Source organism: Centropristis striata, chromosome 1 (genome assembly GCF_030273125.1).
Source record: "Centropristis striata isolate RG_2023a ecotype Rhode Island chromosome 1, C.striata_1.0, whole genome shotgun sequence".
In the NCBI taxonomy this organism is placed as follows: domain Eukaryota; kingdom Metazoa; phylum Chordata; class Actinopteri; order Perciformes; family Serranidae; genus Centropristis; species Centropristis striata.
In genome coordinates this window covers 25,535,457-25,552,008 of record NC_081517.1, presented here as the reverse complement: position 1 = coordinate 25,552,008, position 16,552 = coordinate 25,535,457, and the positions used below count along the sequence as shown (strand labels likewise).

The 16,552-nt window shown below is 41.5% G+C and overlaps 1 protein-coding gene across 7 annotated transcripts in view; it reads left to right on the top strand.

Moving 5' to 3' along the window:
- Positions 1 to 16,552, top strand: part of LOC131973746 (adhesion G protein-coupled receptor L1-like) — an 85,611-nt gene that overhangs the window by 6,748 nt on the left and 62,311 nt on the right. For 4 of the 7 annotated variants that reach the window (XR_009394586.1, XM_059335833.1, XM_059335822.1 and 1 more), the window contains exons 2-8: positions 3,936 to 4,055; positions 9,077 to 9,290; positions 9,870 to 9,979; positions 10,697 to 10,711; positions 12,260 to 12,467; positions 13,663 to 13,927; positions 14,015 to 14,732. Coding sequence is in view for 6 of the 7 variants with exons in the window: in XM_059335833.1 (XP_059191816.1) it covers positions 3,986 to 4,055; positions 9,077 to 9,290; positions 9,870 to 9,979; positions 10,697 to 10,711; positions 12,260 to 12,467; positions 13,663 to 13,927; positions 14,015 to 14,732 (1,600 nt within the window). In the remaining variant the exon portion in view is untranslated. The remainder of the gene's footprint in view (positions 1 to 3,935; positions 4,056 to 9,076; positions 9,291 to 9,869; positions 9,980 to 10,696; positions 10,712 to 12,259; positions 12,468 to 13,662; positions 13,928 to 14,014; positions 14,733 to 16,552) is intronic. The other 3 variants (XM_059335848.1, XM_059335856.1, XM_059335840.1) reach the window with 2 other exon arrangements.

Below are 16,552 nucleotides of genomic sequence, written 5' to 3'. Positions count from 1 at the left end.
CATACAGGCTCTAAAACCCTGTAAGTGGCTTTGACTGCGGTGAGTAGGCCTCAGCCCTCTGGGAGCTATAGAGGTCAATGGTCTGAAACAGGCTCACAGTCACAGAGGGCACCGTAGTGCGTTTTAAAATCCTCTCTTAAGCCTTAAATATTATCGACAGCGACAAGAAAATTCTCGACATTGTTGTTATTAAAAAAGTATTTCGGCCAATAAAGCTTTTGCCCTCGCTGTGCTGTCAGAAGTCTAATCTCTCCGCCTCTCACTCATCTTTTGATTGCTCTCTCTCTCTCTCTCTCTCTCTCTCCATCACTCACACACATTTATTCTTCCATTAGAGGCCAGCTCTATAAGGCTGTTTTGTCACTTTGTGCTTCGTAGCGATCTGCCCTCAGGCACTGATCGCTCTCTGACCAAAGGAGGGGGAGGTTACCCTCTCGCTTTCTCGGTTGATTTTTATGGCGTTCGCCTCAACCAGTGTGAATTTTTGTACCTGGCATGAATTCACATCAGTTTGAATGATTTCCAACAGGCTGACTTTAATGGCTTTCAGGTATCATTTCCTTCCCACAGCAGTGAGTCAGTCAATTTTCTTTCTTATTTATTGCTTAAATTATGGAGGAGCCAAACCACACAGGATTCGTTTGGCAGACTCATGTTTGACATCTCTCCCGTTTAGGGCTGCGAGGAAAGATTACTTTCTTTATTAATCATCAGCAGATTATTTTTTGATGAACTGGTTATAGTTACATTTGTTCCTAAAAATATCAGGAAACAGTGACGATGTCTGCTACAGCTCCCCTGTGGTAACATTGCTTCATTTGTCCAATGGTTTTATGTTGATATAAGACTGAAAACATTTGCCAATTTTCATAAACTTTACTGAACAACCTAAACCCAACCACTGTTCAATCCCACATGACAAGACTATTGCACACATTTCAGATTCATACATATTGGATTCTACTAGAAAAAATGTACATGCTTTAGTGTAAAAAAAAGAAGAAGCAAAAACTGTCTCTCTCTGGTCTCTAAGCCCAGTCTGCTCTGCTTAGTCAATGTTTCCAGGCCATCCATATCTGCCTTCTGTGCCTCTGTACCATGCATCATTGCAGCCAGAATAAAATTACTACAACAGAGTATATCGCCCCTTTTTACTGTGAAAAATCACCAAAAACCAAAAACTGCACAATCAAAGATGTTCCAGCAGGAATGTGATTTGAAACTGGGGAGGAATCAACAGCAGAGGCAAACATTACCTGCTGCCATTAGCATGTAGCTACATGTAGCAGTGTTAAGATGTTAACACTACAGCAATGTGCCTGGAGCAGATGACCATATATAGAAAGGAAGGAAAAACAGACGGAAAAAAACTGATGGAAACATAGCGTTCAGAACAGTCGGAAACGTGAGGTTATAGCTCGCAGGGATTACTTTTACGTACGTTTACCACTTTATTTGAAACTTTGTCCATGTTAAGAATCGCAAGAGGTTCCATGATATTATAATGTCTCAATACTTACATGTTACAATACAATAAAATTATGATTTTAAAACATTTTGCAATACACTGAGTGTTGCGATTACATATTTTATCATGATTTATACCTTAATCCAACTGCATGTTTCCTAAGAAAAACTTTGAAAACCTGATTAACTAAACGGTTTGTATTAGTCGATATAGTCAGTTTAACACCATATCAACGTGCGTGTAATACGGCACAGGTATTTGAACGATGCAACTTGAACAAAATAGTTATGTTAAGTTCAGCTACTGGGGGTTTTGAAAGTAAATTATCTTTAAAAAAACCCCAAAATGTCTCAAGTTAGCACTATTTAGTGGACTGACAAAGTAATATATTTTTTTTATTCTAGTACCAAAATGGTCAATTTGCAAAAAAATTAAAAATAGTTCCCTGTATAATATATTGCAAAAAAATATCGCAATTATTTCCCTCCACCCAAGTTTCAAATAATCCCCAATACATCAGGCTGAATTTAGATTCACTTTGTGTAAATGCTGCACAAGAAATGTAGAATATTCTCATTTGCCATTAAATAAATATGGAGTGTTTGAATATTTCACTTCACATTTCAGTTGGAACAAGCTGTTATGGACAGATGGGAACAAGGTGATTCTAACAACCTCAAAGCTACTTGAGAGGATTTAAAAGGGGAACACTGTGTGTGAAGCACTTCCTTTCATTATCACAATAGTTGCTAATACATTTTCTGTGAGTCACTATGAACACTGTTAGAACCATGCGGCCTCTCTGTGTGTACTGTACATGCGCATGGTTGTAAGTATGTACTGTATGTACTACTCACACACACTCACTTAGAGACTGCTGCTCCTCCAAGTAGGCCGGCCGGTGGCCTGGGGCTGGATTTTGGTTGTAGGCAGGGAGCGTGGTGCTGCAAACAGGGGGACTGGGTGTGTGGCTTTGTCAAGGCCCATCAGTGTCCTTGCTCTACTTACTCTGCATCAACACTTAAGGGTGTGTGTGTGTGAGAGGGAGGGCGAGAGAGAGAGAGAGAGCGATGGGGGTTGTTAGCAAAAGAACATGCTGCCATAAGGGTTTTGGATGAGATGAGATGTATTGTGTGTGTGTGTGTGTGTGTGTAAGTGATGAAAAACGGAAAGGTTCTCATTCTGGTGAGTCTTTTACGTCACGGTGGACCTGGGGCCTTTATTACAGTCTTGTTGGTTCAGTAGACTTAAAGAAGGGCCGAGGTCGCTTTTCTCTTTCTTATGTGTGTGTTTGCACGTGTGTGTGTGTGTGTGTGTGTGTGTGTGTACGTGCAAGTGTGTGTGCATGTGTGTGTGTGTGTTTGTGTGTTCGCATGTGTGCTAGTCTTTGAATGCATGTCGGACATTTGTTGAGGAGTGACCTAAATCTGTCTGCCATCATTACCTAACAAGAAGACGGAGAGAAAAGCAAGTCCCAAACAAACACACGCTAGCACACATATGTATCCGCACACACACACACACACACACACACACACACACACACACACACACACACACACACTCCAGATTATCATGCACAAACAGGACCAACACACAGGAGACCATCATGCGGGACAGTGTTCACACACTGCAGCAGCAGATTGGAATGCTTAGCAGAGAAAAAATATATAACTGCGATGCCGTGCATGATGCGGTTCAGCCTCCATCCTCCCGTCTGTCCAAGGCCAAGAGTTCAGTCTATATTAAGGAGTCATATTACTGTTGTTCTCTTGTAGCTCGTCCGCCTGCGTCCCGTATGTTCCCCTCGTAAACTCCACAGCGCAGCATCGCCCTCTGATCACCTGCGCCCTCAGTCAGCTGTTTACCTCGTTACCCCTGCTGGGGGAGAGATCGTCTGCACGACATCATTTATTCAGGATTACTGAAAAGTGGCCTAAGCTGAGCCCAGCCCTCTGCCTCTGCCTCTGTGCGTGCATGTGTGTGTGCGTGCGTGTGAGTGTGAGGATAGAAAGATTAAGACTCTTTTATGGGTCAGTGGCCACTGTTGCTCCTAGCTAATTACGGACTTGAAACACGTACACACATGCGTGTGCTTTCACTCCCAAACACGCACACATATACACACACCCAAGCACATATCTCTCTCCCTCTCTCTCTCTTTTGCTTCCTCAGACTGCACTGTGCTATCACCATGGTAACAGCAGATTGAGGGACTTTTCGCTGCACCGAATGCTCAATTGTTATCTATTTCTTTCTCTCCTCTCCTTGTCTGTCTCTCTATTATTCTGTCCCCCTCCCACCCTGCTGTGTTTTTCTCACGTGCTCTCTTTCACTGTCAGCGTGTGTTATTGAGCATCCAACACACACACACACACACGCACACAAAGAGAGAAACACACACTTATCACTCTAGTAAGAGGATGCTTCACTCTAAGCCTCAACTCTTCCCCTGCTTCCTCCCCAGGCTCTCCTAACGCGGCTGGTGGTGTGACGTCTTAACTCTTCCTGCCCAGCATGGCTGTGTCCCTGTGGTTCCTGGGGGTGTGTGTGCTCACTCTGGCTCACGTCGCCCCTTCCGGCCAAGGTAAGCGTCACGCCGCTGAGGTAGTATCATGTTGAGGTGTTGATCCTGACACAGCAATCAGCAGGATGAATCACACACAGATAAATTGAGAAGGAACGGTTGATGCAAGAGCTATGTAGATTTTCATGACTCAAATATAAGTCATGGTTGTCATGAAAATAAGGAACCAGCCCACTGCTTAAAGAAAGACTAAGTCATCTTGTGACCTACATAAGACAAAAGCTTACCAAAACATTGTGCTTGCCAAAGCTTGCCAAAGGGAGTTGCTTCAGAAGCTGCCCGTAGCTACTAGTTAATAAACAATCAGTCATTCAGTACCACGGACAGTTACAGCACACCAGCAGCATACTGATGGCTGCGACATGTTCGCTCTAACTGTGGGCTTAATCCTGACGCAGCAAACACCTTCTCATGTGTACATGATACTCAAGATGATGTGAACAACCGGATTAAAGTAATGGTAATGTGATTTCCGCCAACAACCCTGGTTTACACGGATTAATATGGCAGTCAGGTGAGTTTACACACACAAAGATGTGACAAAGTGACATCCAGCCTTCAAAGGAAAGAAATACAATTATCCTTGTCAGTTTGTGTTTACCAGGCATCTGACAGCCAGTAGCTTATGTTTTATCCTCCCCAATGAGTTTAAGGGTGGGGTCCTTTATTATTATTATTTTTCGGTTTTTATATGTTTCTGTAGCTTTGTAGCAAGGCTTTGCAGAGGCCTTCAGAGGGGGTGGGTGCTCTAAGTTAAAAAATGACACATTTAAAAACATCCAAAAAATGTGAAACTTTTCTTTTTATAATAAGATTACTTGAGGTGTTTGTTATCGTCTACAATTGTTCTACACATTGTTGTTAAATATTTTATCATCTCCAATTAAATTATAAATGTTTTGCTGTTCTGGTGATAAAGCACAATTACTGTTTGTAGTGTACGTTTGCAGATTTGGTTATTTACAACACTTATTCACAATTGATTATAAAAGTAATGCAAGTAAAATACGTTAAATCATACATAACCAGTTTACCAACTCAATATTTTGGATAATAAAGCAAAAATTGCTTGACTTGCACTTAACACCAGCACATGCTGTTAGCTGCTTTGTTCTTCTGTGGCATAAAAAGATTCACTACGCCAAAATAAGTAAGTTTGATATAATAAGAGGTCTGGGCCCAGTGGCAACATTAACACTTCTACCTCCCTGCACTGGATCTATGGACTCTAAACTCAACGCAGTTAGAGGCAAAGGTAAAAGTGAGTTCATTTACTATGAAATAAATTTTGACAGCAGTGACCAAAGACAACAACTCTAAAGGTTGATATTTGTTGTTCTGATTATTTAAGGATTTGGTAAAGAAATTATGGGATTATCTGTGTTTTCTTATTTATTTTCTTATATACAGCACTACAAAGCTAAGAGATCAGATAGCCTACTGGGTACTAAAACCATTTTTATAGTACAGTATATACTGCACTATTAACAGTATAGTGCAGATATGCAAATGTAAAGGTTATGTCTACATCGAATAGTATTAATGCATACAAATACAGCTAATATTTTTTAAATCCCAAATACTCTAAAAAAGAATAATGTGATAATCAATCACACAAATGAAACAGACCATATAAATGTTGCTGGTGGGTATCAGAGGCGTCCCGGGCATAGACTGTGTATAAATAAAGGACGCAGTCACCATGACATCACCCGTTGGTCTGTGGACTGCCCGTTTGAAGCATCTAGTTCAGTGTTACGGCTGTCGCCATCTTGGTTTCAGAAACTGGGAGCAGACCATGTACTACACGCCCATCTACACCGACTGCGGCAACCTGACTGCACTTAGCTGCGAAGTCGCTGCTAATTCATGTTAGCATTAACTGTAGCATTAACTGGTTAATTTTTGCAAAAACAAAAAGTATGTTATTACCTGAAATACTGACTAACAGCCGACTCCTCTTAGTGTTTGTTTGTACAACAAAACACTGAACAAGACGTTTTTAATGAACAAAATGTTCAAATAAACTGTCATTAAGTGAAAATACAGTGAAAGGGTCAAAGTTATGAGACCAAACTGGTAAACGTCCTTTTTTAAAAAAAAAACTTTATTGACATAGTGCCATACATACATATTGTTCTGCTTCTCTCCTGATGATAGCTCACGTTAGCCACCTGTCAATCAAAGGTAGCCACGCCCCAAATCATGTGATTCTTTATCTTCTAAATAAACTGTTAATGCTAAAACAAAATGTATGTTACTTACTGGTAAATTGAACAGCCGACTCCTTGGAGTGTTTTTTTGTACAATCTAACACTGAACAAGACATTTTTAAATGACCAAAATGTAAAAAAAAACTTTCATGAAATGAAAACAAATTTCGAGGATACGCATTGTTCTGCTTCTCTCTTGATGACAGCTCAACATGTTAAATGGGAGCATAATTTACACAATTAACACCATATTGTCTTGAAGAAGACTTGAAACTAGTGATTGAAACCATAGTGTTGCCACAATATTTTTTTCTATGGTAATAAATCAAATGAGAAGTCGTCTCATTTTGTATTGAGATAGATAGGACCAGACTTCTTCTGTAACCGCTGTTAGCTACCCCTGTTGGGAATTTTGATAGAATGCAGCTTAAGGGCACATTCCGGTTTGTATCACTGGTCAGACTGGGAGGTTACCGCCTGGTTTCGGCCCACCTCAGCTCCAGCTCCTTCACCATTATCCGGGGAGTTGGGCGGAGTCAGCTTTGCCAAGATGGCGACTGTGGGAACCGCCCAAAAGGCTTTTGTTTGTTTTTTTATTTGCACTCTTTAGAAACCTATGGGTGTCATCACAGAGACTACTACTTCCATTATTTATACAGTCCATGATCTTCATCCAAAGCCAGGTTGTGTAAGCAACAACCTGTTTGAAGAAGCAATGAACCAGGACCGAAGCTAAGTAATGTACTGCTGTGGACTCCACTTTCTTTCGTAATAAAACCAAAAGTCACATAATAAAATAAACAAAGTGACAGGTTAATGCAGCAGTGGACCAACAAATCCTGTGTTCTGTTAGGTAAAATTACCTTTTTTGTCAAAAAGGTTTGGTGGCCTCAGAGAGAACAATATGTACAGCTGCACTAAACTGTACTTAAGCCACCTAAAAAAGAAACACCTGATAAATAATATCAGTTTAAGTGTATGCTATATTTAGAATATTTTCACGACTTTAACTTGCCGCCAGATAGCCTTTTCTGACAGAGAACCGAAGCACTTATCGATGCTTTCTTCACAATCACCAGATTCCATTGACAACAATAACAATTTTACCTTGCGGGAGCGGCTGGTCCAGGTTACTGTGATACTTAAAGATCTGAATTAACGCGATGTCCACAGCAGTATATTCTGAGCCATGATTTCTAAACTTAGCACAGCTAATGGTAACTCGTGCTAGTTTTCACAGCTAATTGTATAACCATTGTAAAAAAAACCCGGAAAATAACACAGCTAGAACCTTGAAAACACCAGATACTGAGATTTATCAACGCATCAAGACACAGCACGTGTAGGTGTCACAGTGGAGGTGAGGTGTGATTTGTGTCATTAATCACACTGTTTTTGCACCTGGGACTCCCCCCAGTGTAAACTCTCACACATGTCTGCATTTTAAAGAATAAATTAAATCACGCATTAGGCGTTAACAGCGCACAAATATTTGTTAACGTGATGCGTACATCAAATACACGTATCGGATATGTTTAGATTGAGGTAATCAGAGTATGTTTAAATGACATTTGCAGTAATTGGAAAATTATAAGAGCGCCTGTCAGCATCCATGCTCACAGCTGATTAAATGCTTGGTGCAGAATTAAAAGGGAGCGCATCCATTATACATATACAGGTCTGTATGATCACTGTTGGAAATACTACTCAGCCTCTGTTGCTTTGGGGGGATCTTCCTAAAGTCTGTAAACGAAGGTGATGTCATCAGGGTTATCTCGCCTCAGGCTTTTGGCCTACAAATTCATAGCAGACCCAGACAGGGACTAAAAGCCAAGATATCTCAGCCTCTGCTGCTCCGAATTGGGCCTGCATTCAATTACAGCTGTCAATCATGACCTACACCCTCGTTTTATAGCATCAAATAACATGTAACAAACTTATCATAAAAATTAACACTCGAAAAAACATCAGCATAATGAAAACGACACAAAATGACAGAAACCATCATTGGGAAATGTATTTTACATGCACTTTGAGTTATTAGTTTATACTGAATACATTCTATAAACAAAATATTGCAGACAGCAACCAGGGCGTGATGTCATGTTGTCCATCTTTATACAGGTGCATCTCAATACATTAGAATATGATAGAAAAGTCAATTTCCAGTAGTTCAAGTCAAATAGCCCCAACCAAGTATTGAGTGCATATAGATGGACATACTTTTCAGAGGCCAACATTTCCATATTAAACATACTTTTTAAAAATTGGTCTTTTGTAATATTAAGCTATTTTTGAGAAACTGAATTTTAGGTCTTCATTAAATGTAAGCCATAATCATTATAATTAGAATAAATTTAATAAATGAAGACATGAAGTGTTTCATTCTGTGTGTAATGGATCTATATAATGTGTTATTTCCACTTTTTGAATTGAATTTAGGGGCATAAATAAACTTTTCGATAATAATCTAATTTATTGAGATGTACCTGTATATAGTGTAGACTCTTAGCCTTGTTTAAAATCTGTCTCTTGTGAGTCCCTTAAATATATATTTAAAAAAAAACACTAAATTGCTAGATTGCCACTTTAGCTCTTAGTACAGGCGCCTATAAATCACATTATTCCCCACTTCCTACAAAGAGGCAACCACATTAATTTGCTGTCTAAGTTTACAAAACAAGAACAAGATTGCTGTCAACTTGGTTCTCCAGCTCATTGCAGTCTGAAGACAAATAAAATGCTATTTGTTCTTTAAAAAAAATCTTTCTTGTTCTCCATTTTTCTCTACCTCCACCCTCCGAGCAGCTATGTCCCGGGCCGCCATGCCGTTCGGGCTGCTGCGCAGGGAGCTGGCGTGTGAGGGTTACCCCATAGAGCTGCGATGCCCAGGAAGTGACGTGGTCATGGTGGAGACTGCCAACTATGGACGCACTGACGACAAGATCTGTGACGCAGACCCCTTCCAGATGGAGAACACACAGTGTTACCTCCCTGATGCACTCAAAATTATGGCCCAGAGGTGTGTATGTGCCTGGTTACACATCATGCTAGGTGTGTATGTGCAAGAGCTCAAATCATACAGCGAAGACGCAAATTGGAATGTCACTCTTGTGCTATTTGAGTATGTGCAAACATTTTGGGAGCAGTTAAACGGATCAATGAGAGCATCTACTGTTGCGTACATACAGTATGTTTGCGCTGCTGTACGACATACGTGTGGATTCATGTCAGAGGAAACGTTAGACAAAGCCAATACTTGTGTTGTGAGTCATGTGTAGTGCAGTAATCTCTCCAGCTGAGTCTGAGTGCCTGGCTGCACCATTAGCTGTGTACTCAGCAGTGTTTTCCTAGAAGAACTGATCAATATTCAGCGAGAGGGAGAGGGAGAGTAGACAAATGGAGTGTCCTTTGTTTCCCCTTTCCTGTCTGTTAATCACCTTCCCTCCCTTCTTTTGTTTTCTCTTTCTACCAACCCTCTCACTCATCAACCATCCATCCATCCATCCATCCATCCATCCATCCATCCATCTATCCATCCATCCATCCATCCATCTATCCATCCATCCATCCATCCATCTATCCCTGTGTATTCCTCCAGGTGTAACAACAGGACTCAGTGTGTGGTGGTCGCAGGGGTCGACGTCTTCCCAGACCCCTGTCCTGGAACATACAAGTACCTGGAGATCCAGTATGAGTGTGTCCCTTACAGTGAGTATGCATATATATAATACACACACATAAACACACACATACATACATGCACAACCACGATTACATGCAAATATGTGCATGATTTAACCTGTTTTTGTCAGCTGCACTGTAGGTTTATGGTGTTTTTTTGTTCTTATAACCTCTGATGTCCCTGAGAGATTGATGGATAGCAAGTTTTTTTTTCTCAGGGAGTGTGTGTATGTGTGAAATATAAAAAGGAAGTTGGATGGAGAAAGTTCAGAGAGGGAAACTGTAGGATATTTGCATACTGTATGTCTTCTGTATGTAGGTGTGTATGCGAGAGTGCATGAGTGCACTTGCGCGTGCATGCGTGTGTGTTTTCTTTTTCAGATTCACGCCACGGGAGTTGCTCTCTTTTCTCCACAGGAGCCTGATTGAGGGAAGGAGAGATCGGGGGAGGTGGAGGGAGGGAAATAAGGGAGGAAGGAAGGGGAGAGGAGAGGAGGGGAGGGGAGTATGCTGGGTCTCTTTTGTGCTTCTTCTTTTCTTTTATGTGAACTATAAAGTTTGTGGTGAGAATGAGTTCCAAAGTCTTTATCTGTGCAATTCTTTCTTTCTTTTTCTTTCTTTCTCTCTTTCTTTTTTCTTTCTTTCTCTCTCTTGCTTGCTTTTCTTGCTTTTCTTTACTTCCCTTCTTTCACCCTCTGACTTCTCTTTCTTTCTCTCCCTCTTTTTTTTCCTATGCTTGAGTAGAAGTGGACCAAAAAGGTAAAGACAAAACATTGTAGCATCTTGATCTCTCCTTACCCCCGACCCCCCTCTTTTCTCTTCTTCTCTTCCTCTCTCCTACCATCTCTCTCTTCCTCCTACCCTAGGACGTTGTTTCGTAGTCATGCTGGATGTTGCCCCTCTTTTTTCATTTCCTACTCGGTTATTTTTCCCCCTCATTTTATCCATCTCTTGTTGTTGAAACCCGTCCTTTTATCCAATTTTATCCAGGTTCTGCACCTAGTCTCTCTTCTTCTCTTCTCTCTCTCTCTTTCTCTCTCCAGCTTCTTCCCCTGTTTTTCCTCTCTTGCTCCTGGTCGATCTCTCTGTCTCTTATTTCTCTCCCTCGGTCTCTCCGTGCACACAAACATAAACACAACTACTCACACAAACATAAACATAATCTTCTCTCTTTCTCTGTATTTCCTTTTCGCGCACAAGCATCTTTCTTTCTTTCTTTCTTTCTTTCTTTCTTTCTTTCTTTCTTTCTTTCTTTCTTTCTTTCTATCTATCTTCTTTCTTTCTTTCTATTTTTCTTTCTTTCTTTCTTTCTTTCTTTCTTTCTTTCTCTCTCTTTCTTTCTTTCTTTCTTTCTATCTATCTTCTTTCTTTCTTTCTTTCTTTCTCTCTCTTTCTTTCTTTCTTTCTTTCTTTCTTTCTTTCTTTCTATCTATCTTATTTCTTTCTTTCTTCCTTTCTTCCTTCCTTTCTTCCTTCCTGTCCAATCATTCCTTCCTACTTGTCTGATCATCCTCTTCATGCTTATTTTCCCTTTTCTTCCCTTATAGGAAGAGCCCCTTATTTATCTTCATAGGAAAAATAAGACCAAATGTGTGTGATTGTAAATCCTTCTGGATGTGTGCTTACCAAGCACTGCTTCTGTGTGTGAGTGTGTGTGCATGCCTATTTGCATGCCAGTGTGAGACTGTACAGTATACATATGTGTCCATACAGTTATTGACATGTGGGTGGACCAATTGTTGTGCTCGGCGTAAACTAACCTGCCCTCTCCATTCACTTCAAGGCAAAATTTAGCCCCGCCTTCTGCGTCCCTGATTCTACCTCACACTCTTTTTCACTCTTTTTGCACTAACCCACACACACACACACACACACACACACACACACACACACACACACACACACACACGCACACACACACACAAACACAAACACACACACAGCACATAAACACACTCACACACCTTTCATTGCAGTGTCCCTGTTGTATTACTCACCACACACACACACGCTAACAGTGTGTGATTTTCAACACTTTTACGTCTCTTCTGTTGCCTGCCTCTCGAGATCAGCACAGGTGTTTTAAATCCCTCTCTCTTTTTTCTCTTCATTCTTTTTTTCTTCTTGCTGCATCAACTGCATCTAATTCGATCCATTTTTCATGCATCGATCCATTTTCTCCCCGCACCTGCCTCCACTTTCTTTCCACTCTTTTCTCTTCCTCATTCTTCTCTTCTTCTTCTCCCCTCCTTCTTCCTCTTCTTTCTCACATCCTGCTGTCTTCCCCTCCTAACTCCCGTCTTCCAGTTTTCGTGTGTCCCGGCTCACTGCTCAGCATCCAGCCGGCCTCCTCTCTCCTGGAGGCAGAGCATCAATCGGGGGCGTGGTGTAAAGACCCGCTGCAGGCCGGTGACAGGCTGTACGTCATGCCGTGGACGCCATATAGGACGGAGGTGCTGTATGAGTACGCCTCCTGGGACGACTACCGCCAGAACAGAGTCACCACCACCTATAAGTGAGTTACAACCTATACTTATATAAGTCCTCAAAGTTTTGCTGTCAGAATGCCAATATTGGGAGCTGCACAGAAAACTTCCCCTTACAACACGATGACAGAGTTACCATCCAAACAGTAGCTTTTTACAAGCACTCATTCCTAACTTGACAGACGCTTGTTACACACAGTAACCGAGTTTGTTAAATGTAAGTGATTGAAAGCGAAAGTACTGAGCCGAAGGTTATAATATAACACATTCATTCATATTTCATGCCACATTTGGAGGTCACACAAAATGTTTCTAAGGGCACTTTGAGCAATTGTGTATGGCTGAAATTATTGGTGGTTTAATTTAGAATTAAAATAATTGTCAGTTTGGGGCTTTCAGTTTAAGCAATTCAAAATATGAATAAAACAACATTTACTTTCTGAGAAATGAGAAATGAAAGCCCCTGAAAACTGTGGGTCAAATGTCAACAATATCTCTGTAGCATTAAGTATCCATGACGAAATGAGCAACAAGCAGAGTTTAATTTCAAAAACTTATCATCTTAAACCCAATGTTTAATATTAGTTATGGCTAGAGTGTATTCTGCTTTAGCTATTAAATATGGTGACATTCATTTGTTCACTCTATGTTGTAGCTTTCAGTAATTGTCAGTGGCGAGGTCTGCCATTCTCACTCTGGCTTAAAAGTTGAATTAGGCAAAAAACTGTAAAAGATAATAATAAACCCACTAGAATTTGAAGTAGAGTGCGACCTCCTCTTGCAGCCTCGCAGTTAATCTATCTCACATATTACTGTAAGGTAATGAAGGGACAACGAAGCTTCGTGAACCATTTGCTTTATTTTTTGACACCACTAGATAATGGTCTTGGCTCAAAAAAAGGCTTCAGCAATGGTAATTGAGTGTGTTTTCAGCCCTTTGTTAAACAAAGAGCGCCATCTCTTGGGCTCTGTTAATAAAGCAAATGCTTCATGAAGCTTTGTTGTCCATTCACTTCTGTTAGAATACAGTGACAGTTCCATCAAATATGAAAAAGAATGTATTTATATAAATGTTACAAACTTTAGCTTTATGTCTGATGGCAGATGAGTGTATTGGCAAAAGTTTTCAGGCCTTAAACTTTCTTTTCATAGGTAATATTTTGAATAACATAATATAAATTTGTACGTATGCTTCATATTTTTTTTATTATTTCTTTGTCCTAGGTTGCCTAGCCGTGTGGACGGTACAGGCTTTGTGGTGTATGACGGCGCCGTGTTTTATAACAAAGAGCGAACACGCAACCTGGTCAAGTATGACCTGCGGACACGCATCAAGAGTGGCGAGGCAGTGGTGGTCAACGCCAACTACCATGACACCTCGCCTTACCGCTGGGGAGGGAAGTCAGACATCGATCTGGCGGTGGATGAGAATGGCCTTTGGGTGATCTACTCTACTGAAGCCAATAATGGACGCATCGTGGTCAGCCAGGTACGGAGGGAGGAAGGAACACAGATCGATGATTGGAAAGAAGGTTTTTTAGTTCTGAGTTCTCTCAACTCCTCGTGTCTTTTTTAGGTGAACCCGTACACCCTGCGCTTCGAGGGTACGTGGGCCACCGGCTTTGACAAGCGTGGGGCAAGCAACGCCTTCATGGCCTGTGGCGTGCTCTATGCCGTGCGCTCCGTCTTCCAAGATGACGAGGGGCAGGCGGAAGGCCGAGTCGGCAGCGACATGGTGGTTTATGCCTACGACACCAGCCGGGGACAGGAGCTGCCCGTTCAGATACCGTTCCCCAACCCTTACCAGTATATCTCCTCTATTGACTACAACCCAAGAGACAACCAGCTGTATGTGTGGAACAACTACTACGTGCTGAGATACCCGCTACAGTTCACACCGCCACCGCCCACTAAAGGTTTGTGGAATAAGTGCACTTGTGTATTTGGACATACTGGTATGAGATCAAACCAGAGACTAAAGCGTGTTTCCGTCCCTCCAGGTCCCCTGTCCTCTCTGATGACAACAGTCCGCTCCTACACGGCCACGGTGGCCTTGACCCCGGTGCGGCCGTCTGCCTCTCACCCAATCGGCGTCATCAACCGAGGACCCTTTGACCAGCGGCCGATCACAGCCATGGTCCCTCTGACCCCACGGCCACCTCTGCGTGTCCCCTTGGCGCCCGGGGCCCCCGGTCAGGTGGGCGGATGTGAAGGACGGGTGGCACGAGGGGTGCAATGGCCACCTACGCTGAAGGGAGAGACAGTGGAGAGACCCTGCCCGAAAGGGTCACTGGGTAGGTGTGGCATGTGTCTGTGTGTGTGTGTGTGTGTGTGTGTGTGTGTGTGTGCACATGTGAGCATGCCAGTCTGTGTGTGTGTGTGTGTGTGTGTGTGTGTGTGTGTGTGTGTGTGTGTCTGTGTGTGTGTGAGTGTGGTATTTGCATGTGTGTGTCTGTATCTCGTTTCCCTTTGAAATGTAGTCAGATGTCCCCTCTTTGAACTTGCCCTTAGATGAGAGAGAGAAGAAGAAAGAGGTTATAGTGTCAAGAGAAGCCGGGTTCGTCAACTCTTCCTCTCGCTGTGCAGCTGTCTTCCTCAGGCCAGCGCTCCCTCTGAGCAGAACCTGTTGTGCATATTATGGAGATAAGCCAGCAGGGCATTTTTCCTAGTCCTAGTCACATTGAATGGTTTGGACATGGTTTTAGCACAGAGGGGGGGAATAATCTAATATTAAATCTTGTTTACAACTAAACACTAGCATGGCGGTTGTTTTATGAATATATTTCGTCTTCAGACACTCGAGTCAAGATTTTCATAAAATATCTACACAAAGTAAGCAATAAAAACATTTCTGCTGCGTTACTGAGCTTTTAAGCCTCTTTTAGCCAGGCAAAAGCCTCCGTGGCTGAAAAATGAAAATAGTGCGAGAAGCTGCAATTCCACAAATGGCCACTTGAGGAGGGCTCCAAAAGAGGGTCAATCCCGATTGATCCCATTGTTAAAAGGCCAGCCTTTCCAGCAGAAATAAACATAATTGCAGCCTGCTACAAAAATCAGTTTTGGTTTGTATTATGGGGGTAGACTTTTTGTATAACATTATTTTATTCAGCAACCAGGCATCATTCCACCTCAGCTCACCATGCTCCATTTCTTTGCCCATTTAGCTACAATACATTTACTGGTTTGATGTTTACGAGTCTGAAAGTTAACAGCTCGCTGGTGAAGACAATTAAACAAGCTAAAGCTAAATATCAACAACTTTTGCTAAGATGGATACCTAAACAGAGAAAAAAGGACACCCATCATGAAGATTTTATGGTGTGTAAGCACCATCTAGAAATTGCTATAATTTTAGCCATAACTTCATAAAAACCATGTCCCTCAGGTACACATTTTTTTTTAAATGACTCATAACTGAGTCTTTCTCCACACAAGTGGTTAAAAAGTAACCCCACATTTTAATCAAAAGCTAAGACACAACCACTATTAGGATCTATTACTCCACTCAAAAGACACAAATATATTTGCAGACAATGTTTTAAGGACTATCTTCGTGGTTTACAGTTTATTTCATGAATGCATTCAGATAAACTCAGATTTTATTGAGACCCTTGTTTTTCTCTTGTTTACTATTAATGAAATTCATATTTAATTCAGTGACAGTTCTTCCCAATACAAATTTGCTTCACGCTATAATCTGCTACTAGGAAATTGTGGGGGAAAGAAAGAAAGAAAGAAAGAAAGAAAGAAAGAAAGAAAGAAAGAAAGAAAGAAAGAAAGAAAGAAAGAAAGTGTAGGTGCAGCCTCAGATTGATGCTCGTACCATCTTCCCCGTGTCCACATCCAATAAATCCACAGAGACCAGCCGGTAAACTTGAAATATTTACTCAGAAAAATGCAGGAAAAATACAAAATATAAAATGTCACAAAATGAAATACAAATTGCGTCCTATACACAAAATTAGAAAGTAGTGGAGAGAGATAGAGAGGAGAGAGAGGTAGAAAAAACTTAAGGGCTCCACTCCCCGCTTGTCCTGACTGACCACGAATCACATTACCTACCAAATTACCGTTACCAAACACTCGCAAGAGTGACACATTAAAGGTACAGTCT